The sequence below is a fragment of the Hemitrygon akajei genome, chromosome 2, assembly GCF_048418815.1.
Source record: "Hemitrygon akajei chromosome 2, sHemAka1.3, whole genome shotgun sequence".
Classification (NCBI taxonomy): domain Eukaryota; kingdom Metazoa; phylum Chordata; class Chondrichthyes; order Myliobatiformes; family Dasyatidae; genus Hemitrygon; species Hemitrygon akajei.
In genome coordinates this window covers 164,396,896-164,421,881 of record NC_133125.1, presented here as the reverse complement: position 1 = coordinate 164,421,881, position 24,986 = coordinate 164,396,896, and the positions used below count along the sequence as shown (strand labels likewise).

The 24,986-nt window shown below is 46.6% G+C and overlaps 1 protein-coding gene across 5 annotated transcripts in view; it reads right to left on the bottom strand.

The window, feature by feature from the left end:
• Positions 1-822: 822 nt before the first annotated feature.
• The window catches only part of mdc1 (mediator of DNA damage checkpoint 1), an 86,709-nt gene continuing 62,545 nt past the window's right edge, over positions 823-24,986 (bottom strand). For 4 of the 5 annotated variants that reach the window (XM_073031494.1, XM_073031501.1, XM_073031514.1 and 1 more), the window contains 10 exons: positions 22,074-22,966; positions 20,853-21,041; positions 18,410-18,598; positions 15,964-16,152; positions 12,911-13,099; positions 9,510-9,698; positions 6,260-6,442; positions 4,375-4,500; positions 1,607-1,717; positions 823-1,228 (listed from right to left, as the gene is read on the bottom strand). In XM_073031494.1, the coding sequence (XP_072887595.1) occupies positions 932-1,228; positions 1,607-1,717; positions 4,375-4,500; positions 6,260-6,442; positions 9,510-9,698; positions 12,911-13,099; positions 15,964-16,152; positions 18,410-18,598; positions 20,853-21,041; positions 22,074-22,966 (2,555 nt within the window). In that variant the 3' untranslated portion in view covers positions 823-931. The remainder of the gene's footprint in view (positions 1,229-1,606; positions 1,718-4,374; positions 4,501-6,259; positions 6,443-9,509; positions 9,699-12,910; positions 13,100-15,963; positions 16,153-18,409; positions 18,599-20,852; positions 21,042-22,073; positions 22,967-24,986) is intronic. The other variant, XM_073031520.1, reaches the window with a different exon arrangement.

The window sequence follows — 24,986 nt, the reverse complement described above, 5'->3', positions numbered from 1 at the left end:
TACTTTCAAGGATTCTTTCCAATCCATGTTCTCAGGATTATATTTTATTTGCCTTATTTTACACACTGGTAGTTTTACTGGTCTTCATAGTTTTTCATAACAAGCATTTGGAGTATTTTGTACAGTTTTGGTTACCTACCTATAGGAAAGATGTAAATAAGGTTGAAGAGTGCAGAGAAAATTTACAAGGATGTTGCTGGGTCCGTTGGACCTGAATTAAATGGAAAGACTGAATAGGTTAGGAACTTATTGCTTGGAACATAGAAGACTGAGCGGAGATTGGATAGAGGTACACAAAAGGACAGGGTAAATGCAAACAGGATTTTTCCAGAGGTTGGGTGGGACTACAACGAGAGGTCATGGTTAAAGGGCAAAAGGTGAAACATTTAAGGGGAACATGAGGGGAAACTTCTTCACTCAGGGTTGTGAGAATGTGGAATACGTTACCAGCACAAGTGGTGCATGCGAGCACAATTTCAACACTGGATAGGTACATGAATAGTAGGGGGTATAGAGGTCAATGGGAGTAAGCAGTTTAAATGATTTTGACACAGATTAGATTGGTCAAAAGGCCTGTTTCTATGCTGTGCTTTTCTAAGGCTCGATGACTCCAAATTCTCTATTCTTCCTGTAAATGCCTACAAGAAAATGAACCTCAAGATACTCTGATAATAAATGTACTTTTTAATTTTTGAAATGAACACTGGTCCACCTTCAATACAACCAGAAAGCAGCTTTTCCCTGCTGTGGATTCTGCATAAAGAGATTGTCATTTGACTAAAATTTTTTGTACAGACAGTTGAAAATAAGAACACCTACATATTGCATTTCATTAATTTTTATTGGAAAAGTACATCAAACTTTGTCTTTTTTTAAATTATATAGTGGATTTACAGTGTTATTGAAAGTCTTACACCTGGTTTTAAAACAGTCACCGCTTCTTTCTCTTCTTAGCTGCGGCTGGTTGTGTTGGTGCTGCCGCGGTAGGACCCGGTTTGCTCTCTCTCTCCTCCGGCTTGCTGTCGACGGTAGAACTCCGTTTCCTGCCTCTCTCCTCCGGCTTGCTGTCAACGGCATCACCCTCATCCAGACGATACTTCGCCAGGTCCACTGTGTGCTGGAGAATCCCCGTCAAGATGAACTCTGCATTGACTATGGGGATCCCGGCATCTCGGGCAGCTCTGCACTTGGGGAGGTCGGCGGGGCACGAAATCACCAGCATTTTCTCCTGTTCCGATTGTTGATTCGAGGAACAGATACAGGGGTTAGAATCTCAGCTTTATTGTTATTGAGAAACCCCAGGAACACTCACTCCCTAAGGGACAGGTCACTGCAAAGTGCAGGACATCAGAAAATCAGGCACAGGTAAGGTGGATGGCCACAGTCATTTCCCCCAGGGTAAGGGAGTCTAAAACCATTTTATTTTTTATTTTGAGATACTGCACAGTAACAGGCCCTTCTTCCCGAATGAGCTCACACCACCCAATTACACCTGCGACCACCTAACCTACTACCCCGTACGTCTTTGGAACATGAGCAAACACACACAGTCACAGGGAGGACCTATTCTGCAGAGGCTTCCCTCGCAGTGACCACCCAGGCTCACCTTATACGCTCTCGGCATCTTGGGCAGCACGGTCGCACCGCAGCACTGCAGAATGGCCGCCATCTGGCTGGGGTTGGGCAGCACCCCCGCTGTCACGTGGATCTGGTATTCCTGACGGGATCAGGAGAGAGACAACATCAGCTTAACCCTCAGCAGCTTCCCATTTCGGTATCCAATGGAAGTGCCAACACAACCACCATCAGGTACATCACTACCATCGGCGAGGAGGTACATACACCACAGAACAGTACAGGCCCTTTGGCCAATGATGTTGTGCTGGCCCTTTACCCTAGTCCCAGACCAATCTAACCCTTCCATCCCACATAACCCTCCGTTTCTCCTTCACCCTGTGTACTTATTTAGAGATACAACACGCAACAGGGCCTTCCGACACTGCCCAACAACCCACCTCTTTCACCCCTAGTTTAATCACAGGACCAGTTAACCTACTAACTTGTATGGCTGTGGAATGTGGAAGTAAATCCATGTGCTCATGGAAAGGACGTACAAACTTCTTACAGACAGTGTTGAAATTGAACTCTGAACTCCGACCCCCCCCCGAGCTGTAATAGGGTCACACTGACCGCCACGCTATCATGGCACTAAAACTCTTTATGTATCTGCCCCTACCACCACTGGCACAGCCCGTCCCAACATGCACACACCACTCCCCGTGTAAAAACCTATCTCTGACACCCCACCACCCCTACTTTCCTATAAACACCTTAAAGTTACGCCCCATTACATGACACTTCCACCCTGAGAAAAAGGTCTCTGCCTGTCCATTCAATCTATGCCTCTTGCACACCCCTGTCAGGTCACTTCTCATCCTCCTTCACCCCAAGGAGAAAGGGCTTTGCTTTTTATTCCCACACAGAGAATGGTGAGTGCGTGGAATGTGCTACCACAAACAGATACATTAGGGAGATTGAAGGGGCTCTCAGATAGGCAGGTGGATGAGGGAAAGATGGAGGGCGGTGCAGGAGGGAAGCATTAAATTGATTTTGAAGTATATTAAAGAGTTGGAACAACATTGTGGGCTGAAGAACCTATACTGTTTTATGTTTTTTTGACACTGGTAAGGCCATAGTTGTAAACGGTTCTGTCTGCTATAAGAAGGATGTCATCGAATGGGAAAGTGTGCAAAAACAATTTATGAAGATGTTACCAGACTGGCAGGCTTGAGTGACAAGGTGAGGCTCTGTAGAGGAGGACATTTCCCTGGTGCAAAGGAGGCCAAGGAGTATCTTTATGAGGTTCATAAATATGAGGAACAGAGATAAGGTGAAGAGCCACAGTCCTTTCCCCAGGGTAGGGAGTTTAAAACCAGAAAGCATGGGTTTGAAGTGAGACAGGAAAGATTTAAAAGGGACATGAAGGGCAAATACCTCACACAGAAGGTGGTGGGTATACGGAAGTGGTAGAGGTGGGTACAAATAAGACAAACATTTAGTTAAGATTCCGGGAATGAAGGGGTTAACATATGAGGCGCATTTGGCAGCTTTGGGCCAGTACACACTGGAATTCAGAAAAATGCGGGTGTGGTGGTGGGGGGAGGGGAGGAAATCACATTGAAGCCTACCAAATGTTGAAAGGACTAGATAAGGTGGATGTGGAGAGGATGTTTCCAATGGTGGGATAATCCAGAACTAGAGGGAATGGCCTCAAAATTGAAGGAGGGCCTTTTAGAACAGAGGTAAGGAGGATTATTTTTTTTTGCCAGACAGTAGTGAACCTGTGGAATGCTCTGCCACAGACTGCAGTGGAGGCCAAGTCCAAGCATATACTAAGGCGGAAGTTGATCGCTTCCTGTTTGGCCAGGGCAAGAGGACCGGTCGTATGGGGTTTAGTGGGATCTGGGATCAGCCAGGATGGACTGAATGGCCTAATTCTGCTCCTATGTCTTATGGTCTTACATGGGTAGCAAGGGTTTTGAGGGATACGGGTAGGCACGAGGGACTAACTCATGAGGTGACTTGGTCAGCACGAGTTGGGGTGAAGGATATAGTTCCACACTGGAAAACCTTCATGCCACTCTATGACTGTGTGAGATGTTAGCGCACAGTCCAGGTCCTCACCGGATTCAATTCACTTTACTTTCCGTGAGGAACTTTGTGCAGTGGCAAGGACATCATCACAGAGCTTGAGATACAGAACACCACACTACATACAGTTAAACACAATAGATAACAAATACTAAAAAAATGCATGCAATTTAAAATAGAAATACTGTACACATAATAAAACTGAGTGTTTTTACTGTCTACAGTGCTATGCATACCAAGATTGGGTGTTGATGTGAATAGAGGAAGGGTCAAAACTGGATAAGGCTCTTCTGGTGCTGATGGGAGGGACCTGTAGCAGCGTCCAGAGGGCATGAGAGTGTAGTATGTGTGAAGTGTATGTGTAATGTCCTCTACTATTTGTTGAGCTTTATTGTCCATCTCTGATGGACGCTGCTGAGTGATTCTTGTACCTGGCCAATGATTTTACTACTTATTCTGACAATTCTGGATTCAATTCCTCCGCTGTCTGTACGGAGTCTGTGTGTTCTCCCCGTGACCTTGTCAGTTTCCTCTGGGAGGTCCAAGTTTCCTACCCACATTCCAAAAAATGTAACAGTTGGTAGATAAATTGTCACATGGGGACATTTGGGTGGCACCGGCTTGTTTGTGACCAGAAGGTTCGTTTTCCATGCTGTATCTCTAAACAAACAAATAAAAGCTCCCGGCCCTGCTCTCGAACCAGCAGGGGGTGCTGACGCTAACCTGCAGCAGCGGCTGCTCCTTGGCTTTCTGAAGGGAGTCCTTGAGCTTGAAGTTGAAGTTCTGCTCCTGGTCACGGTCCTCCAGCAGGAAGCTGCGAGGCGACAGGAAGTAGCTGTTCATCCCACTCTGCTCCAATGTCATGGGCCCGCGGGTCAGTTTGGGAAAGAACAAGGGCCCGGCAGAAAATGAGAATACAGAATTTAATTTTAAAAGCTCACAAGCCACGCAAAAGGAGGTAATCAAAGATTCAAAGAAAATTTATTATTGAAGTACATATGGTAATGTGTTTTGGAGTAACTGTCACCATCCTGTCAATGTGAACCAGTCTGACCCACTCTCCTCAGACCTCTCTCATCGACAAGGCGTTTTTACCCACAGAACACTGCTGTTCACTGAAATAAAGCTATTCCCATAACCGTTAATCTTCAAGGCCTCTACAAGTGATTTTCTCAGTATTATTTACATTTGTACAGTTTGCATCCTGGTAAATCTCCTCTGCACCCTCTCTAAAGCTTCTATACCCTTCCTGTGAGGTGACCAGAACTGAACACAAAACTCCCAAGTGTTACAATTCTTGAACTGAATCCCCCAACTAATGACCACCAATACAAAATATACCTTAACAACCAAATCAACTTGTGTGGCAACTTTGAGCGATCTATGCATGTGGATCCCCAGGATCCCTCTGTTCCTCCAAACTGCAAAGAATCCTGCCACTGATCATCTTCTCTGCTTTCAAATTCAACCTTTAAAATTGAATCACTTCACACTTCTCTGTGTTGAACTCCATCTGCCACTTCTCTGCATCCAGTCAATGTCTCATTGTAACCCACGATAACCTTCTACACTACCCACAACTTCACTAACCTTCGTGTCAACAGCAAACTTACTAACCCACCCTTCCACTTCCACATCCATCATTTATAAAAAATCACAAAGAGCAGGCGTCCCAGAACAGATCCCTGCAGAACATCACCGGTCACTGATCTCTAGGCAAAGTACAATCAATCTACTACCACCCTGACTTCTGTGGGGCAAGCCAGTCCCAAACAGGACACAGAGGCAACACATCTTGAGGAGGAATAAGGCAAAATTGGTGACTGACTTGGAACTAACCTAAACCCTGGAAGTTAACTTGCAGGTTGTGTTGGAAGGCAAGTGCAATGTCAACATTCATTTCGAGAGGACTAGCATACAAAAGCAAGGATGTGATGTTGAGGGTTTGTAAGACATTGATCAGACCACACCTGGAGTATTCTGAGCAGTTTTAGGTCTCTCATTAAGAAAGGATGTGCTGACATTGGTGAGGGTCCAGGGTATGCCCATGAGAACGATCCCTGGAATGGAAGTACGAGGAGCGCTCAATGGCTCTGGACCTGCAGTTCCGCTGGAGCTTAAAGAATTAGGGGAGAAATCTCAATGAAGCCTATTATATACTGAAAGGCCTACACTGAATGGACATAGAGAGGATGATTTCTTTCGTGGGGATGTCTAGAACTGGAGGGCACAGATTCAGAACAGAAGCAGGTCCCATTAGAACAGAGATGAGAAAGAATTTCTTTAGCCCGAGCATGGTGAATCTGTGGAATTCATTGCTGCAAATGGCTGTGGAGACCAAGTCATTGGGAATATTAAAAGTTCTTGGTCAGTAAGGACATCAAAGGTTATGGGGAAAAGGCAGGAGAATGGGGTTGAGATAGATGATAAAGCATCCATGATCTAAAGGTAGAGCAGACTGGAAGGGCCGAATGGCCTAATTCTGTTTCCTTATGGACTAACCTTGGGGGTCATTTATTTCCCAGCTCGTTAAACAAGACAGAATGGTAGTGAAAGCAGCGCAAGTACGACATCACCAGCAGCCACAATAGTGAAGGAAACGACTCACCTTCTTCAGCCAGTCTGGCGTGACCACAGGGATGCCCCTGGCAACAGCACACATGAATTTAACCGTGCGGCGGATCCGGTCTGTGACCAGGTGAGTACTACTGTGGACGCACTCCACAACCTCGCCCCCGAGCCGCGTGATCACCTTCATCCCGTCCTCATCCACCAGTCCGGTGAACATGACCTGGCCAAGGAGAGATAAGAAGTCAACAGGAGTGGGGCAGGGGGAACCAGTGGGAAAGGAGTGTTAAAAAGAAGGTTCAAACTAGAAAATGTACAGTGGGCTAACGGATGGGGGTTGGCTGGTCCAGGAGCCACTGCTCCTGGTTCTAATTCAGTTCCTATGTTCTTCTGCTCACAGATATGGCCAAAAATGAGTAGGTAATATTGTGCACTGAGTTATGCACGTGGTTAACAGCCAGCAGGGTTTGATCCTGACTTCCTGTGCTGTGTGTGTGTGTGGAACTTGCATGTTCTCCCTGTGACTGCATGAGTCTCTTCTACCCACCAACACTAACAGTACCCCTCTACCCCCAGCTCCTCCCACCCCTCAGGACCGCAGGTCGGTAGGTTAACTGGCTGATGGAGATTGCCCTCGTGACTGGTCAAATCTGCTGGGGGGTGGGGGGGGGGGGGTACAGGGAATGTGGTGGAAATGCACCGGCGAGAATAAGATGTGATTGGAGTAAATGGGTGCTTGCTGGTCAGTGGGCTTTCTGGACTTGAGTACGGATAACCAGCTACATCACTTTACAAAAGGTGCGAAAATGATGAAGGTGTGTTTATTGTGTTGAATGATGTTTAAGATGTTGAATATTGTGCTCAGTTCTGGTCACCTCATTATAGGAAGGATGTAGAAGCTATGGAGAGAGTGCAGAGATTTACCAGGATGTTACCTGGATTAGAAAACAAGTCTTATGAGGCAAGGTTAGCAGAGCTGGGACTTTTCTCTTTGGAGCATAGAAGGATGAGAGGGGACTTGATAGAGGTCTACAAGATTATGAGAGGCATAGATAGGTTGGATAGTCAATACCTGTTTCCCAGGCACAAATAGCAAAACACAAGAGGGCATATGTACAAAGTTAAGGGAGGGAAGTTTAGGGGAGACATCAGGGGTAAGTTTTTTCCACAGAGGGTTGTGGGTGCCTGGAATGACTTGCCAGGGATGGTGGTGGAGGCTAAAACATTAAGGGGTATTTAAGAGCCTCTTGGACAGGCACATGGATGAAAGAAAAATAGAGGGTTACGGGGTAGTGTGGGTTTAGTACTTTTTTTTTAAGGAATATATGGGTCGGCATAACATCGAGTGCTGAAAGGCCTGTACTGTGCTGTAGTGTTCTAATGATCTAAAACCTTGCAATATACAAAGGAGCAAGAAACATCCTGCGGGAAGGCTTCAGTAAAAAAAACACACAATGCTGGAGGAACTCAGCAGGCCAGGTAACATCTATGGAGGGGAATAAACAGTGGACGTATTGGGCTGAGAACTTCCATCAGGACTTAGTCAGAAGGTATTATGCGTTGCTATCGATGGTATTTGTGTGTGGAATGCTCTGGGTGGATTGCACACAAACCTTTTCACTGTATTCGATACATGTGACCTTAACATAAGGGAGAAGAATGAGGCCATTTGGCCCATCGAGTCTGCTCAGCCATTTTATCATGGTTGATCCAATTTGCCCCTCAGCCCCAATCTTCTGCCTTCTCCCTATATCCCTCCATGCCCTGACCAATCAAAAATTTAGCAACCTCTGCCTTAAATACACATAAAGACTTGGCCTCGGTAGCTGCCTGTGGCAACAGATTCTCCACTCTCTGGCAAAAGAAATTCCTCCTTATCTCCATTCTAAAAGGACGTCTTTCTATTCTGAGGCTGTATCCTCTGATCCTAGACTCAGCCACCACAGGAAACATCCTCTCCACATCCACTCTATCAAGGCCTTTCACCATTCAATAGGTTTCAATTAAATCAATCCTCATTCTTCTGAATTCTTGTGAATACAGGTTCAGAGCCATCAAACACCCTGCATATGACAAGCCGTTCAATCCTGCAATCATTTTTGTGAACCTCCTTTGAATCCTCTCTGGTGTCAGTATATCCTTTCTACTGTTTACAATACTCCAAAGAGACCTCACCAGTGCTTTATGAAGCCTCAACGTTACATCCTTGCTTTTATATTCTAGTCTACTTGAAATTAATACTAATATCACATTTGCCTTCCTCACCACCGACTTAACCTGCAAATTAACCTTCAGGGAATCCTGCACAAGGACTCCAAAGTCCCTTTACTGCTCAGAATTCTGGATTTTATCCACATTTAGAAAATAGTCTACCCTTTAAAAAACAAACCAATTATTTCCAATAGTTCCGTATCCACTCCATTCCCAGAAATAGGATGGAATCTCCTGACCAGAGGGATGAGTCCTATTAAAGGGTATCAGCCCAAACTGTTGAATTTTTACTCCTCTCCATACATGCTGCCTGACCAGCTGAATTCCTGGATTTCCAGCATCTGAAGAATCTCCTTTGTCCATTTTGCTGGTCAAGCAGAAAGTGCAGGAAGAAAGGAACCAGGAAAGCAATCAGGACGTGGGCCTCCCGATTCCAGCTTCTTGCATCTCGCAAGGTACAGAGGAGAATGCCGGGTCAACAGCCGATTATAACTAACAATAACTGACTGCCCAACAACGTAACGATTACACCCCCATCCTGAAGCTCACTTCCCTGACCTGGCGGTGACACTGCTCTGTACTTACCGTTACATCACACACGTACGAAACCCGCTATCTCTACTGTTTAGGAAGAGGCTCCACTGCACAGGATTGAAAAAAGCTGCAGAGGCTGTACACCCAGACAGCCCCACCACGGGCACTAGCCTCCCCACCATCGAGGACATCTTCCTTAAACAATGCCTCAAGAAGTCAGAATCCATCACTGGGGCTCTTACCACTCGAGACTTGCCCTCTTCTCAGGAAGGAGGTACAGGAGCCCGAGGAGCCACAAACAACATTTTAGGAACAGCTTCTTCCCCTCATCAATCAGGTTTCTGAATGCTACCTCACTATTTTGCATTACTTACCTAACTTTTATATTTCTTATTGTAATTTACTGTACATTTGGGGTGCTGCTCCAAAGAACAAATTTCATGACATTTGTCAGTGACAATAAACCTGATTCTGAGGCTTGGAGGTTTTCTGACCATATTAATTTTAATGCCTGCAAGGGGCCACATCCCCCAGTTGATACTTACCTTGGGCAGAGCAACGTTCTCCGTAACGGAGGCCACAGATGCGGAAGGGGAGAGCTGGGACGTCTGCCGGCGGGTTTTGATCTGTGGCGGTGTGTCAGTTTCTTTCTCGCTGTTGATTTGATTTGCCGCCCTTGAGCGCCGCAAACGGCCTGAGGGCAACTCTGTCTGCTGTGAAGAGGGCTGCGTACTCTGTCAAAACACAAAGGACTCAACTGTAAGCTGTAAGGGGCTGTAAACTGGTGTACTGCTGAAGCTGAGGTAGCTTGTCTTTGAGATATCTCCCCCCGTTCCCCGATGGTGTTAACACACTTCACTCTCAGCACCGGGGAGGCATCCACTATCTTGTACAATTTATTTTTGATTTATTTAATCTGATGTCAAGACAGATGACAAAGATTCAGGCATCGAGGCTGAGGATGGAGGATGAACCAGTGTTCTGACACTGCTCAGTGTCAGTGAGGATTCCCCCCGCTGAGCCCTGCCCATCTGTCTGTGTCTGGCTCGCCTCCCTCTCCTCTCGTTACTACCATCGGGTGTGAGGTGCACGAGTCTTCACCAGCTGCACTTGCCTCGGCGGCTGTGGTTTCACTTTCGGGGATGCTGCCCTCGGGTCTGTGTATGATTCATTCACTTTTTTGTTGTTTGCAGGGATCTGTCTTGAATGACCCTATCTCATTATCTCACGTTCTCGTTAGTTACTGCGATCTATTTATATTTGCATTTGCGCAGTTTGTCTTCCGCACTCTGCCTGATCGTTCATTGATCCTGTTACAGTTACTAGTCTCTAGTTTTGCTGAGTATGCCATTAGCAAAATGAGAGGCTTTGATGATCGTGTGGATAGTCAGAGGCTTTTTCCCAGGGCTGAAATGGTTGCCACAAGAGGACACAGGTTTAAGGTGCTGTGGAGTAGGTACAGAGGAGATGTCAGGGGTAAGTTTTTTACTCAGAGTGTGGTGAGTGCGTGGAATGGGCTGCTGGCGACGGTGGTAGAGGAGGATACGATAGGGTCTTTTAAGATAAGTACATGGAGCTTAGAAAAATGGAGGGCTATAGGTGAGCCTAGTAATTTCTAAGGTAGGGACATGTTCGGCACAACTTTGTAGGCTGAAGAGCCTATATTGTGCTGTAGGATTTCTATGTTTCTATGTTAAAATTAATCTGAAGGGACTTATTCGGACTGGAGGTCTGTAAGCAGTGGAGTTCTGCTGTTTTGTGATTTATATCAGTGTCCTGGATGAAAATGTAGTGGGTGGGTTAGTAAATTTGTGGATGATACCTAGATTGGTGGAGTTGGGGATAGTGTTGAATACTGGCAAAGAATACAGCACGATATAGACCAGTTGCAGATATGGACTGAGAAAAGGTAGATGGAGTTAAACCCAGATAAATGTGAGGTGTTTCCTCGGTAGAGCAACTGCAAGGAGACAGTACACTGTTGAGGGCAGAGAGATGAACAGGGAGATTTTGGGATCCAAGTTCATGTTCCTTGGAAGTGGCTACACAGGTCGATAAGGTGGTTAAGAGGTTTATGGAATGTTTGCTTTTATTAATTGAGGTACTGAGTTCAAAAGTCAAGAGGTTAAGTTGCAACATTCTGAAACTTTGGCTAGGCCGCATCTGAACTATTGCATACAGTTCAGGTTGCTCCACAGTAGAAGGATGTTGAGGCTTTGCAGAGGTTGCAGAAGAGGTTTACCAGGATGCTGCCTGGTTTAGAGGGCATATGCTATCACAAGAGGTTGGCTAAACTTGGGGTGTATTCTCTGGTGCATCGGAGGCTGAGGGGAGATCTGATAGAGGTTTACAAGATTAGGAGAGGCACTGAAAGAGGGGACAGGGAGTATCTGTTTTCCAGGGTTGAAATGTCTAATACCAGAGACCATGCATTGAAGATGGGGGAGGGGGTAGGTTCAAGAGGGATTTGAGGGGTAAGTATTTTACTCAGAGGGTCACGGATGCCTGGAATGCACTGCTGGCATGGCGCTGGAGGCAAATACATAGAGGCGTTACAGAGACGTTGGAATGATGTGAGGAAGATGGAGGGTTACAGACATGGTGTAAGTAGGTGGGATTGGTGTTTGGGCGTTTTTCATTAGATTTTTAGCTGGCCTGTACTCTAGTGTAAATGGGTGCTTGTTGGACCCGAGTATACGATAACTAGAGACATCACATTACAAAAGGTGGGAACAGTAACACAGACACAAAACGTCTTCAGTAACTCACAAAATGCTGGAGGGATACAGCAGGTCAGGTAGTATCTATGAAAGTGTATGAACAGTCAACGTGTTGGGTCCAGATCCTTCATCAGGACTAATTCAGAAGGTAATCTGCACTGGTATTGGTTTTCCTTTTGAACCACCTCAGTGTATTTATGTGTGGAATGATCTGTTTGGCCTGCAGGCACACAAAGGTTTTTCACTGTTTTCAGTACACGTGACAATAACAAACTGATTATTCCCAATAGTTCCGTATCCACCATGTTCCGGGATTCCATTCCCAGAAATAGGATGGAACCTCCTGACCAGAGGGACGAGTCCTGTGAAAGGGTCTCGGGCCGAACTGTTGAACTTTTACACCTCTCCATACATGCTGCCTGACTGGCTGAGTTCCTCCAGCATTGTGTGTGTGTTGTTCTGGATTTCCAGCATCTGCAGAATCTCCTTTGTCCATTTTGCTGGTCAAGCAGAAAGTGCAGGAAGAAAGGAACCAGGAAAGCAATCAGGACGTGGGCCTCCCGATTCCAGCTTCTTGCATCTCGCAAGGTACAGAGGAGAATGCCGGGTCAACAGCCGATTATAACTAACAATAACTGACTGCCCAACAACGTAACGATTACACCCCCATCCTGAAGCTCACTTCCCTGACCTGGCGGTGACACCGCTCTGTACTTACAGTTACATCACACACGTACGAAACCCGCTATCTCTACTGTTTAGGAAGAGGCTCCACATCACAGGATTGAAAAAAGCTGCAGAGGCTGTACACCCAGACAGCCCCACCACGGGCACTAGCCTCCCCACCATCGAGGACATCTTCAGTAGGCGATGCCTCAGTAAGGCAGAATCCATTATCACGGACCCTCATCACATTACTATCATCACGAAGGAGGAACAGGAGACCGAAAATACACATTCAATGTTTTAGAAACAGCTTCTTCCCCTCACCAGTCAGATTTCTGAACGGACTGTAAACACTCCCTCACTATTTTGCATTACTTATTTATCCTTTATATTTCTTATTGTAATTTACTGTACATTTGGGGTGCTGCTCCAAAGAACAAATTTCATGACATTTGTCAGTGACAATAAACCTGATTCTGAGGCTTGGAGGTTTTTTCAGGGATTTTGACCATATTAATTTTAATGGCTGCAAGGAGCAACTTCCCTCAGTCGATACTTACCTTGGGCAGAGCGACATTCTCCGTAACGGAGGCCACAGATGCTGAAGGGGAGAGCTGGGACGTCTGCCGACGGGCTTTGGTCTGCGGCAGTGTGCTGGTTTCTTTCTCGCTGTCGATTTGATTTGCCGCCCTTGAGCGCCGCAAACGGCCTGAGGGCAACTCTGTCTGCTGTGAAGAGGGCTGCGTACTCTGTCAAAACACAAAGGACTCAACTGTAAGCTGTAAGGGGCTGTAAACTGGTGTACTGCTGAAGCTGAGATAGTTTGTCTTTGAGATATCTCCCCCGTTCCCCGACGGTGTTAACACACTTCACTCTCAGCACCGGGGAGGCATCTACTATCTTGTACATTTTATGGTTGATTTGTTTAATCTGATGTCAGGCCTGATTACAAAGATTCAGGCATCGAGACCGAGGGTGGAGAATGAACCAGTGTTCTGACACTACTCAGTGTCAGTGAGGATTCCCCAAGCTGATCCAATTCTTCCAGTCATCCCCACTCCCCTGCCTTCTCCCCATATCCTTTGACGCCCTGGCTGAACCAGAACCTATCTATCTCTGCTTTAAATGCACCCAATGACTTGGCCTCCACAGCTGCTCATAACAACAAATTCCACAGATTTACCACCCACTGATTAAAGTAATTTCTCCACATCTCTGTTCTAACTGGACTCCTTCAATACCGAAGTCGTGCCCTCTTGTCCTAGACTCCCCTACCATGGGAAATAACTTGGCCATATCTAATCTGTTCAGGCCTTTTAATATTCAAAATGTTTCTATGAAATCCCCCCTCATTCTCCCAAACTCCAGGGAATACAGCCCAAGAGCTGCCAGTCGTTCCTCATACAGTAAGCTCTTCCTTCCTGGATTCATTCTCATGAATCTTCTCTGAACCCTCTCCAATGTCGGTATATCCTTTCTAAAATAAAGAGCCCAAAACTGCACCCAATACTCCAAGTGTGATCTCACGAGTGCCTTATGGAGACTCAACATCACACCCTGGCTCTTATATTCTATATCTCTAGAAATGAATGCCAACATTGCATTTGCCTTCTTCACCACCGACTCAACCTGGAGGTTAACCTTTAGTGTATCTTGCACAAGAACTCCCAAGACTCTTTGCATCTCTGCGTTTTGAATTCTCTCTCCATCTAAATAATAGTCTGCCTGTTTATTTCTTCCACCGAAGTGCATGACCAGACACTTTACAACATTGTATTTCATTTGCCACTTCTTTGCCCATTCCCTTAAAGTGTCTAAGTCTCTCTGCAGGCTCTCTGTTTCCTTAGTGCGGCACATGGCTAAGACATCGATCTAATGATCTGAAGGTCGCTAGTTCAAGCCTTAGCTGAGGCAGTGTGTTGTGTCCTTGAGCAAGGCACTTAACCACACCATTGCTCTGTGACGACACCGATGCCAAGCTGTATGGGCCTTAATGCCCTTCCCTTGGACAACATCGGTGGCGTGGAGAGGGGAGACTTGCAGCTTGGGCAACTGCTGGTCTTCCATACAAACTTGCTTAGGCCTCAGTCAACATTGAAAATCGATGGGCAGCCGAAGAAGTTTCCTCAACACTACCTGCTCCGCCACTTATCTTTGTATCATCGGAAAAAGTTAGCCACAAATCCATTAATCCCATAGTCCAAATCATTGACATACATTGCAAAAAGCAGTGATCCCAATACCAACCCCTGGGGATCTCCACTGGTAACCGGCAGCCAGCCAGAAAAGGATCATTTCTATTAGATCACTCCTCCTTCTTGTGAATACAGACCCAGGGCCAACAAACGCTCTTCATAAGACAAGCTGTTCAATCCTGGAATCATTTCTTTGAATCTTCTCCAAGATAAGGGGCCCAAAACTGGTCACAATAATAAACTGAGACCTCACCAGTGCTTTATGAAGCCTCAACGTTATATCCTTGCTTTTATATTCTAGTCTACTTGAAATGAATACTGACATCACATTTGCCTTCCTCACCACCGACTCAACCTGCAAATTAACCTTCAGGGAATCCTGCACAAGGACTCCAAAGTCCCTTTACTGCTCAGAATTCTGGATTTTATCCACATTTAGAAAACAGTCCACCCTTTGACAACAAACCAATTATTCCCAATAGTTCCGTATCCATCATGTTCCGGGATTCCATTCCCAGAAGTAGGATGGAACCTCCTGACCAGAGGGACGAGCCCTGTGAAAGAGTCTCGGGCCAAACGGTTGAACTTTTACTCCTCGCCATACATACTGCCTGACTGGCTGAGTTCCTCCAGCATTGTGTGTGTGTTGTTCTGGATTTCCAGCATCTGCAGAATCTCCTTTGTCCATTTTGCTGGTCAAGCAGAAAGTGCAGGAAGAAAGGAACCAGGAAAGCAATCAGGACGTGGGCCTCCCGATCCCAGCTTCTTGCATCTCGCAAGGTACAGAGGAGAATGCCGGGTCAACAGCCGATTATAACTAACAATAACTGACTGCCCAACAACGTAACGATTACACCCCCATCCTGAAGCTCACTTCCCTGACCTGGCGGTGACACCGCTCTGTACTTACAGTTACATCACACACGTACGAAACCCGCTATCTCTACTGTTTAGGAAGAGGCTCCACATCACAGGATTGAAAAAAGCTGCAGAGGCTGTACACCCAGACAGCCCCACCACGGGCACTAGCCTCCCCACCATCGAGGACATCTTCAGTAGGCGATGCCTCAGTAAGGCAGAATCCATTATCACGGACCCTCATCACATTACTATCATCACGAAGGAGGAACAGGAGACCGAAAATACACATTCAATGTTTTAGAAACAGCTTCTTCCCCTCACCAGTCAGATTTCTGAACAGACTGTAAACACTCCCTCACTATTTTGCATTACTTATTTATCCTTTATATTTCTTATTGTAATTTACTGTACATTTGGGGTGCTGCTCCAAAGAACAAATTTCATGACATTTGTCAGTGACAATAAACCTGATTCTGAGGCTTGGAGGTTTTTTCAGGGATTTTGACCATATTAATTTTAATGGCTGCAAGGAGCAACTTCCCTCAGTCGATACTTACCTTGGGCAGAGCGACATTCTCCGTAACGGAGGCCACAGATGCTGAAGGGGAGAGCTGGGACGTCTGCCGACGGGCTTTGGTCTGCGGCGGTGTGTCAGTTTCTTTCTCGCTGTTGATTTGATTCGCCGCCCTTGAGCGCCGCAAACGGCCTGAGGGCAACTCTGTCTGCTGTGAAGAGGGCTGCGTACTCTGTCAAAACACAAAGGACTCAACTGTAAGCTGTAAGGGGCTGTAAACTGGTGTACTGCTGAAGCTGAGGTAGCTTGTCTTTGAGATATCTCCCCCGTTCCCTGACGGTGTTAACACACTTCACTCTCAGCACCGGGGAGGCATCCACTATCTTGTACATTTTATGGTTGATTTGTTTAATCTGATGTCAGGCCTGATTACAAAGATTCAGGCATCGAGGCCGAGGGTGGAGAATGAACCAGTGTTCTGACACTACTCAGTGTCAGTGAGGATTCCCCAAGCTGATCCAATTCTTCCAGTCATCCCCACTCCCCTGCCTTCTTCCTTTGATGCCCTGGCTAATCAAGAACCTATCTATCTTTGCCTTAAATGCACCCAATGACTTGCTGCTCATGGAAACAATTTCCACAGATTTACCACTCTCTGACTATAGTAATTTCTCTGCATCTCTGCTCCAACTGGACGTCCTTCAATACTGAAGTCGTGCCCTCTTGTCCTAGACTCCCCTATCATGGGAAATAACTTTGCCATTTCTAATCTGTTCAGGCCTTTTAAAATTTGGAATGTTTCTATGAGATCCCCCCCTCATTCTCCTGAACTCCAGGCAATACAGCCCAAGAGCTGCCAGACATTCCTCATACAATAACCCTTCCGTTCCTGGAATCATTCTCATGATTCCAGGAGATACAGAAGTCTGAAGGCACTCACTCAGCGATTCTCAAACAGCTTCTTGCCCTCTGCCATCCAATTGCTAAATGGAATTTGAAGCTTTGGACAATACTTCACTTTTTTTAATATACGATATTTCTGTTTTTACACATTTTTAAAATAATCTATTCAATATACATATTTGATTTACTTGTTTATTTATTATGTTTTATTTTATTTAATTTATTTTTTCTCTCTCTCTCTCTGCTGGATGACGTATTGCATTGAACTGCAGCTGCTAAGTTGACAAATTTCACATTACCTGCCGGTGATAATAAACATGATTCTGATTCTGAATCTTCTATGAACCCTCTCCAATGTCAGTATATCCTCTCTAAAATAAGGAGCCCAAAACGTCACAAAATACTCCAAGTGTGGTCTCACAACTTCCTTAAAGAGCCTCAACATCACATTCCAGCTCTTATATTCTATAGCCCTAGAAATGAATGCCAACATTGCATTTGCCTTCTTCAGCACTGACTCAACCTGGAGGTTAACCTATAGGGTATCCTGCACAAGGACTCCCAAGTCCCTTTGTTTCTCAGATTTCTGAATTTTATCTCCATTTAGAAAATAGTCTACCCTTTAATAACAAACCAATTATACCCAATAGTTTCGTATCCACCATGTTCCGGGATTCCATTCCCAGAAATAGGATGGAACCTCCTGACCAGAGGGACGAGTCCTGTGAAAGAGTCTCGGGCCAAACGGTTGAACTTTTACTCCTCTCCATACATGCTGCCTGACTGGCTGAGTTCCTCCAGCATTGTGTGTGTGTTGTTCTGGATTTCCAGCATCTGCAGAATCTCCTTTGTCCATTTTGCTGGTCAAGCAGAAAGTGCAGGAAGAAAGGAACCAGGAAAGCAATCAGGACGTGGGCCTCCCGATTCCAGCTTCTTGCATCTCGCAAGGTACAGAGGAGAATGCCGGGTCAACAGCCGATTATAACTAACAATAACTGACTGCCCAACAACGTAACGATTACACCCCCATCCTGAAGCTCACTTCCCTGACCTGGCGGTGACACCGCTCTGTACTTACAGTTACATCACACACGTACGAAACCCGCTATCTCTACTGTTTAGGAAGAGGCTCCACATCACAGGATTGAAAAAAGCTGCAGAGGCTGTACACCCAGACAGCCCCACCACGGGCACTAGCCTCCCCACCATCGAGGACATCTTCAGTAGGCGATGCCTCAGTAAGGCAGAATCCATTATCACGGACCCTCATCACATTACTATCATCACGAAGGAGGAACAGGAGACCGAAAATACACATTCAATGTTTTAGAAACAGCTTCTTCCCCTCACCAGTCAGATTTCTGAACGGACTGTAAACACTCCCTCACTATTTTGTATTACTTATTTATCCTTTATATTTCTTATTGTAATTTACTGTACATTTGGGGTGCTGCTCCAAAGAACAAATTTCATGACATTTGTCAGTGACAATAAACCTGATTCTGAGGCTTGGAGGTTTTTTCAGGGATTTTGACCATATTAATTTTAATGGCTGCAAGGAGCAACTTCCCTCAGTCGATACTTACCTTGGGCAGAGCGACATTCTCCGTAACGGAGGCCACAGATGCGGAAGGGGAGAGCTGGGACGTCTGCCGACGGGCTTTGGTCTGCGGCAGTGTGCTGGTTTCTTTCTCGCTGTCGATTTGATTTGCCGCCCTTGAGCGCCGCAAACGGCCTGAGGGCAACTCTGTCTGCTGTGAAGAGGGCTGCGTACTCTGTCAAAACACAAAGGACTCAACTGTAAGCTGTAAGGGGCTGTAAACTGGTGTACTGCTGAAGCTGAGGTAGCTTGTCTTTGAGATATCTCCCCCGTTCCCCGACGGTGTTAACACACTTCACTCTCAGCACCGGGGAGGCATCCACTATCTTGTACAATTTATGGTTGATTTGTTTAATCTGATGTCAGGCCTGATTACAAAGATTCAGGCATCGAGGCCGAGGGTGGAGAATGAGCCAGTGTTCTGACACTACTCAGTGTCAGTGAGGATTCCTCAAGCTGATCCAATTCTTCCAGTCATCCCCACTCCCCTGCCTTCTCCCTTTGATGCCCTGGCTAATCAAGAACCTATCTATCTTTGCCTTAAATGCACCCAATGACTTGCTGCTCATGGAAACAATTTCCACAGATTTACCACCCTCTGACTATAGTAATTTCTCTGCATCTCTGCTCCAACTGGACGTCCTTCAATACTGAAGTCGTGCCCTCTTGTCCTAGACTCCCCTATCATGGGAAATAACTTTGCCATTTCTAATCTGTTCAGGCCTTTTAAAATTTGGAATGTTTCTATGAGATCCCCCCCCTCATTCTCCTGAACTCCAGGGGATACAGCCCAAGAGCTGCCAGACATTCCTCATACAATAACCCTTCCGTTCCTGGAATCATTCTCGTGATTCCAGGAGATACAGAAGTCTGAAGGCACTCACTCAGCGATTCTCAAACGGCTTCTTGCCCTCTGCCATCCAATTGCTAAATGGAATTTGAAGCTTTGGACAATACTTCACTTTTTTAAATATACGATATTTCTGTTTTTACACATTTTTAAAATAATCTATTCAATATACATATTTGATTTACTTGTTTATTATGTTTTATTTTATTTTATTTATTTTTTCTCTCTCTCTCTCTGCTAGATGACGTATTGCATTGAACTGCAGCTGCTAAGTTGACAAATTTCACATTACCTGCCAGTGATAATAAACATGATTCTGATTCTGAATCTTCTCTGAACCCTCTCCAATGTCAGTATATCCTCTCTAAAATAAGGAGCCCAAAACGGCACACAATACTCCAAGTGTGGTCTCACAACTTCCTTAAAGAGCCTCAACATCACATTCCAGCTCTTATATTCTATAGCCCTAGAAATGAATGCCAACATTGCATTTGCCTTCTTCAGCACTGACTCAACCTGGAGGTTAACCTATAGGGTATCCTGCACAAGGACTCCGAAGTCCCTTTGTTTCTCAGATTTCTGAATTTTATCTCCATTTAGAAAATAGTCTACCCTTTAATAACAAACCAATTATACCCAATAGTTTCGTATCCACCATGTTCCGGGATTCCATTCCCAGAAATAGGATGGAACCTCCTGACCAGAGGGACGAGTCCTGTGAAAGAGTCTCGGGCCAAACGGTTGAACTTTTACTCCTCTCCATACATGCTGCCTGACTGGCTGAGTTCCTCCAGCATTGTGTGTGTGTTGTTCTGGATTTCCAGCATCTGCAGAATCTCCTTTGTCCATTTTGCTGGTCAAGCAGAAAGTGCAGGAAGAAAGGAACCAGGAAAGCAATCAGGACGTGGGCCTCCCGATTCCAGCTTCTTGCATCTCGCAAGGTACAGAGGAGAATGCCGGGTCAACAGCCGATTATAACTAACAATAACTGACTGCCCAACAACGTAACGATTACACCCCCATCCTGAAGCTCACTTCCCTGACCTGGCGGTGACACCGCTCTGTACTTACAGTTACATCACACACGTACGAAACCCGCTACCTCTACTGTTTAGGAAGAGGCTCCACATCACAGGATTGAAAAAAGCTGCAGAGGCTGTACACCCAGACAGCCCCACCACGGGCACTAGCCTCCCCACCATCGAGGACATCTTCAGTAGGCGATGCCTCAGTAAGGCAGAATCCATTATCACAGACCCTCATCACATTACTATCATCACGAAGGAGGAACAGGAGACCGAAAATACACATTCAATGTTTTAGAAACAGCTTCTTCCCCTCACCAGTCAGATTTCTGAACGGACTGTAAACACTCCCTCACTATTTTGCATTACTTATTTATCCTTTATATTTCTTATTGTAATTTACTGTACATTTGGGGTGCTGCTCCAAAGAACAAATTTCATGACATTTGTCAGTGACAATAAACCTGATTCTGAAGCTTGGAGGTTTTTTCAGGGATTTTGACCATATTAATTTTAATGGCTGCAAGGAGCAACTTCCCTCAGTCGATACTTACCTTGGGCAGAGCGACATTCTCCGTAACGGAGGACACAGATGCTGAAGGGGAGAGCTGGGACGTCTGCCGACGGGCTTTGGTCTGCGGCAGTGTGCTGGTTTCTTTCTCGCTGTCGATTTGATTTGCCGCCCTTGAGCGCCGCAAACGGCCTGAGGGCAACTCTGTCTGCTGTGAAGAGGGCTGCGTACTCTGTCAAAACACAAAGGACTCAACTGTAAGCTGTAAGGGGCTGTAAACTGGTGTACTGCTGAAGCTGAGATAGTTTGTCTTTGAGATATCTCCCCCATTCCCCGATGGTGTTAACACACTTCACTCTCAGCACCGGGGAGGCATCCACTATCTTGTACAATTTATTTTTGATTTATTTAATCTGATGTCAAGACAGATGACAAAGATTCAGGCATCGAGGCTGAGGATGGAGGATGAACCAGTGTTCTGACACTGCTCAGTGTCAGTGAGGATTCCCCCCGCTGAGCCCTGCCCATCTGTCTGTGTCTGGCTCGCCTCCCTCTCCTCTCGTTACTACCATCGGGTGTGAGGTGCACGAGTCTTCACCAGCTGCACTTGCCTCGGCGGCTGTGGTTTCACTTTCGGGGATGCTGCCCTCGGGTCTGTGTATGATTCATTCACTTTTTTGTTGTTTGCAGGGATCTGTCTTGAATGACTCTATCTCATTATCTCACGTTCTCGTTAGTTACTGCGATCTATTTATATTTGCATTTGCGCAGTTTGTCTTCCGCACTCTGCCTGATCGTTCATTGATCCTGTTACAGTTACTAGTCTCTAGCTTTGCTGAGTATGCCCGTACTTACTTGGACTTGTGTAGGTGACAATAACAAGAACCATAAGGTATAGGAGCAGAATAGGGCCATTTGATCATGGGTCATTTGTTTTTCCTTAAACCCCATTCTCTGCCTTCTAATCAAGCACCTACCAACCTCCATTTTAAATATACCTGACAACTTGGAGCCATCAGCTGTCTGTGGCAATGAATTCCACAGATTCGCCACCTTCCGGATCTAGAAATTCTTCCTCAGCTCCACTCTACAGGGAAGTCGATCTGTTCTGAAGGGACGTCCTGGTATTCTCAGGCTGTGCCCTGTAGTTTTCCCCACTATAGGAAACATCCCCTCCATGTCTATCCAGCCCTTTCAGTATTCAATGGAATAAACTTGTCTTTGATGGCACGTGATAACAGTAAGGCAGTAGGAAGCCACTCACCCGTGTCCTCTTGCCTCTGGCGGTGTGCCGCAGCTCTGGTGGGCTCTCAGTCTGCTGGGTGACCTCCCGCGGGGCAGCCACTGACCTCTGCCTGCCTTTACGCTGTGGGGGACTGCAGGGGCTCTCATCTGGAGGGCAAAGCTGCTGGTCTGTGGTGGATTGGGAGGAGGCCTTCTGCCTGCCCCTACCCCTCCTCGGCCTGGCCGTCGTCCCTTCGGCCCGTGGCGTTGCAGCCGCCTCCTCAGTGCTTGGCAGTGGGCCGTTCTCCATGGCTTGCTGGCTTGCTTCCCTGTTGTTCTCTGAGCTCTGTTCACTGGGGATGGGCTGCTCCTTCCGGTGCCTGTCACCGACCTTGCAGTCTGTGGCTCTCGGCTTCGCCCTGCTGCGTCTCCCGCTCACCTGGCCCGCCGCTGGTGTGGCCTGGCTGCTTTCCTCAGATTTCCCACTGGCTGCTTCCCCCTGGCCCCCGTGCTCTGGCGAGATCTGGGGCTCCTCCTCCTCTCGCCTGCTGTTCTCTGCCTTCCCGCTACCCGCAGGCTCTGCTGCCAATGGCTCTATGCTCTCCTCCGCCCCGGTCCTTGGTGGGCTATCTGCTGGCCCGAGGGTTGGGCGATCCCCAGCACACAAGGTGGGAAGTCCCTCCGCCAGCGGTGTGAGGGTTTCTTCTGGCTCCTCCACTTGCTCCTTCTGCTCCTCCTCGACAGCTCTCTCATGGGTGAGGAACTGCTGGGTCTCCTCACTGGCCCAGCACTCCTCCTCCTCGGGTCCCCCTCGCTCTTGCTCCTGGGGACACTCCTGCAACGATGCACGAGCATCAGCGGCCTCGGTCACCAGCAGCACCGTGTCACTCTCCTCCTGCACTTGCTCACTGCCGCTCGCTGCTCCTCGGCCACCTGAGACAGAAGACACAAGGGAGTGCAGACACTGGAAACCCAGATAAACAAAACTTCCACAGGTGCACAGCAGCAAGTATCCCAGCTGGCTGCATTATGGCCCAGTACTGCAATTCCGACAATTCGCAGGAATGCAGAGAGCCCAGTCCATCTGGGGCACAACAACGCTCTGCATCCCTGGCACCATTTGCAGGGATTATGCTCTGCATTATCAAAGATCCCCACCATCTGAGTCAAGCCCTGTTCTTACTGCCACCATCACACTAGAGCTACAGAAGCCTGAAGTTCCACACCGCCAGGTTCAGCTTCTTCCTTCATCCCACCTCCCCCCTCAGCTGGTTTCACCTATCACCTGCCAGCTTGTGCTCCTTTCCTCCCCCACCTTCTTATTCTGCCTTCTGCTCCCTTCAGTTTGGCTTGAAACGTTGCCTTTATTCCCCCCCACAGGCATCGCCTGGTGTCCTGAGTTCCTCCGGCATTTTGTGTGTGCTACTCTCCTGCAGACATCAGGTTTCCTACTGACCTGCACGAGCCTCACCCCACCTCAGCAACGCACCACCTTCAGCACTACCGCAGACTTGTCGCTGATTGTGTTCTGCAGTCACAGTCACAGCACAGAAACAAGCCCTCTGGTTCGTTCAGTCCGTGATGAACCATTAACCTACACCCGGACTATAGTTCTATAGCTCTGTACCCCGCCCATCCACGGACCTATCCAAATGTTTCTTAAATGTTGAAATCGATCCTGCATCCAACACTTGCACTGGCAGCTCGTTCTACATTCTCACCATCCTGAGTGCAGACGGTCCCCATCATATTCCCCTTAAACATTTCACCTTTCACCTTTAACCCATGATCTCTAGTTCCAGTGGAAAAAGCCTTCTTGCGTTTAACCTATATATACCCCTCATAATTTTGTATACTTCTATCAAATTTCCCATCAATATTCTACATTCTAGTGCATAAAATTCTAACCTATCCAACCTTTCCCTATAACTTAGGTCCTCAAGTCCCGGAAACGTCCTCGAAAATTTCCTCTGCACTTTCAATCTTATTTACACATTTCCTGTAGTTAGGTGACAAAAACTGTACACAATACTCCAAATTACGTCTTACCAACACCTCATAAAATTTCATCATAACATCCCACCTCCCGTACTCAGTACATTGATTTAAGGCGGCCAATGTGCCAAAAGCTCTCATTACAAGCCTTTCTACCTCTGCCACGGCTGTCAAAGGAATTATGGATCTGTACTCCCAGCTGTCTTTGTTCTATCGCACTCCTCAGCGCCCTATCACTCATCGTGTCAGACCAACCCTGTTTGTCCTCCAAAGTGCAGTACTTCACATTTGTCTGCCATTTTTCAGACCATTTCACCAGGTCGTCCCACAGATCCCGCAGCAAGCTTTAATACTATTCTTCACTGTCCACTACCCCCAACCCCACCCTCCCAATCTTGGTGTCATCCCCAAATTTGTTGATCCAGTTAACCACATTATCACCCAGATCATTGATACAGATGATGAACATCAAGGGGCAGCACTGACCCCTGTGGCACACCATTATTCACAGGCCTCCAGTCAGAGAGGTAACCATCTACTACCACTCTGTGGCTTCTCCTGCAAATCCAATTGACTACCTCATCTTGAATGCAGAGCAACTGAACCTTCTTGACCAATGCCTTGCTAAAGTCCATGTAGACAACACTCACTGCCTTGCTTTCATTAACTTTCCTGGTAACTTCCCCAAAAAACTCTAAGATTGGTTAGACACAACTTACCATGCACAAAGCCACATTGACTATACCTAATCAGTCCCTGTCTATCTGATCCCTTAGAATACATTCCAATAACTTTCCCACCACTGATGTCAGGCCCACCAGCCTATAATTTCCTGGCTTTTCCTTAGAGCCTTTCTTAAACAGCAGAACAACATCAGCTATCCTTTAATTCTCCAGCACCTCACCCATGGCCAAGAACATTTTAAATACCTCTGCTATGGCCGCTACATTTTCTGTGA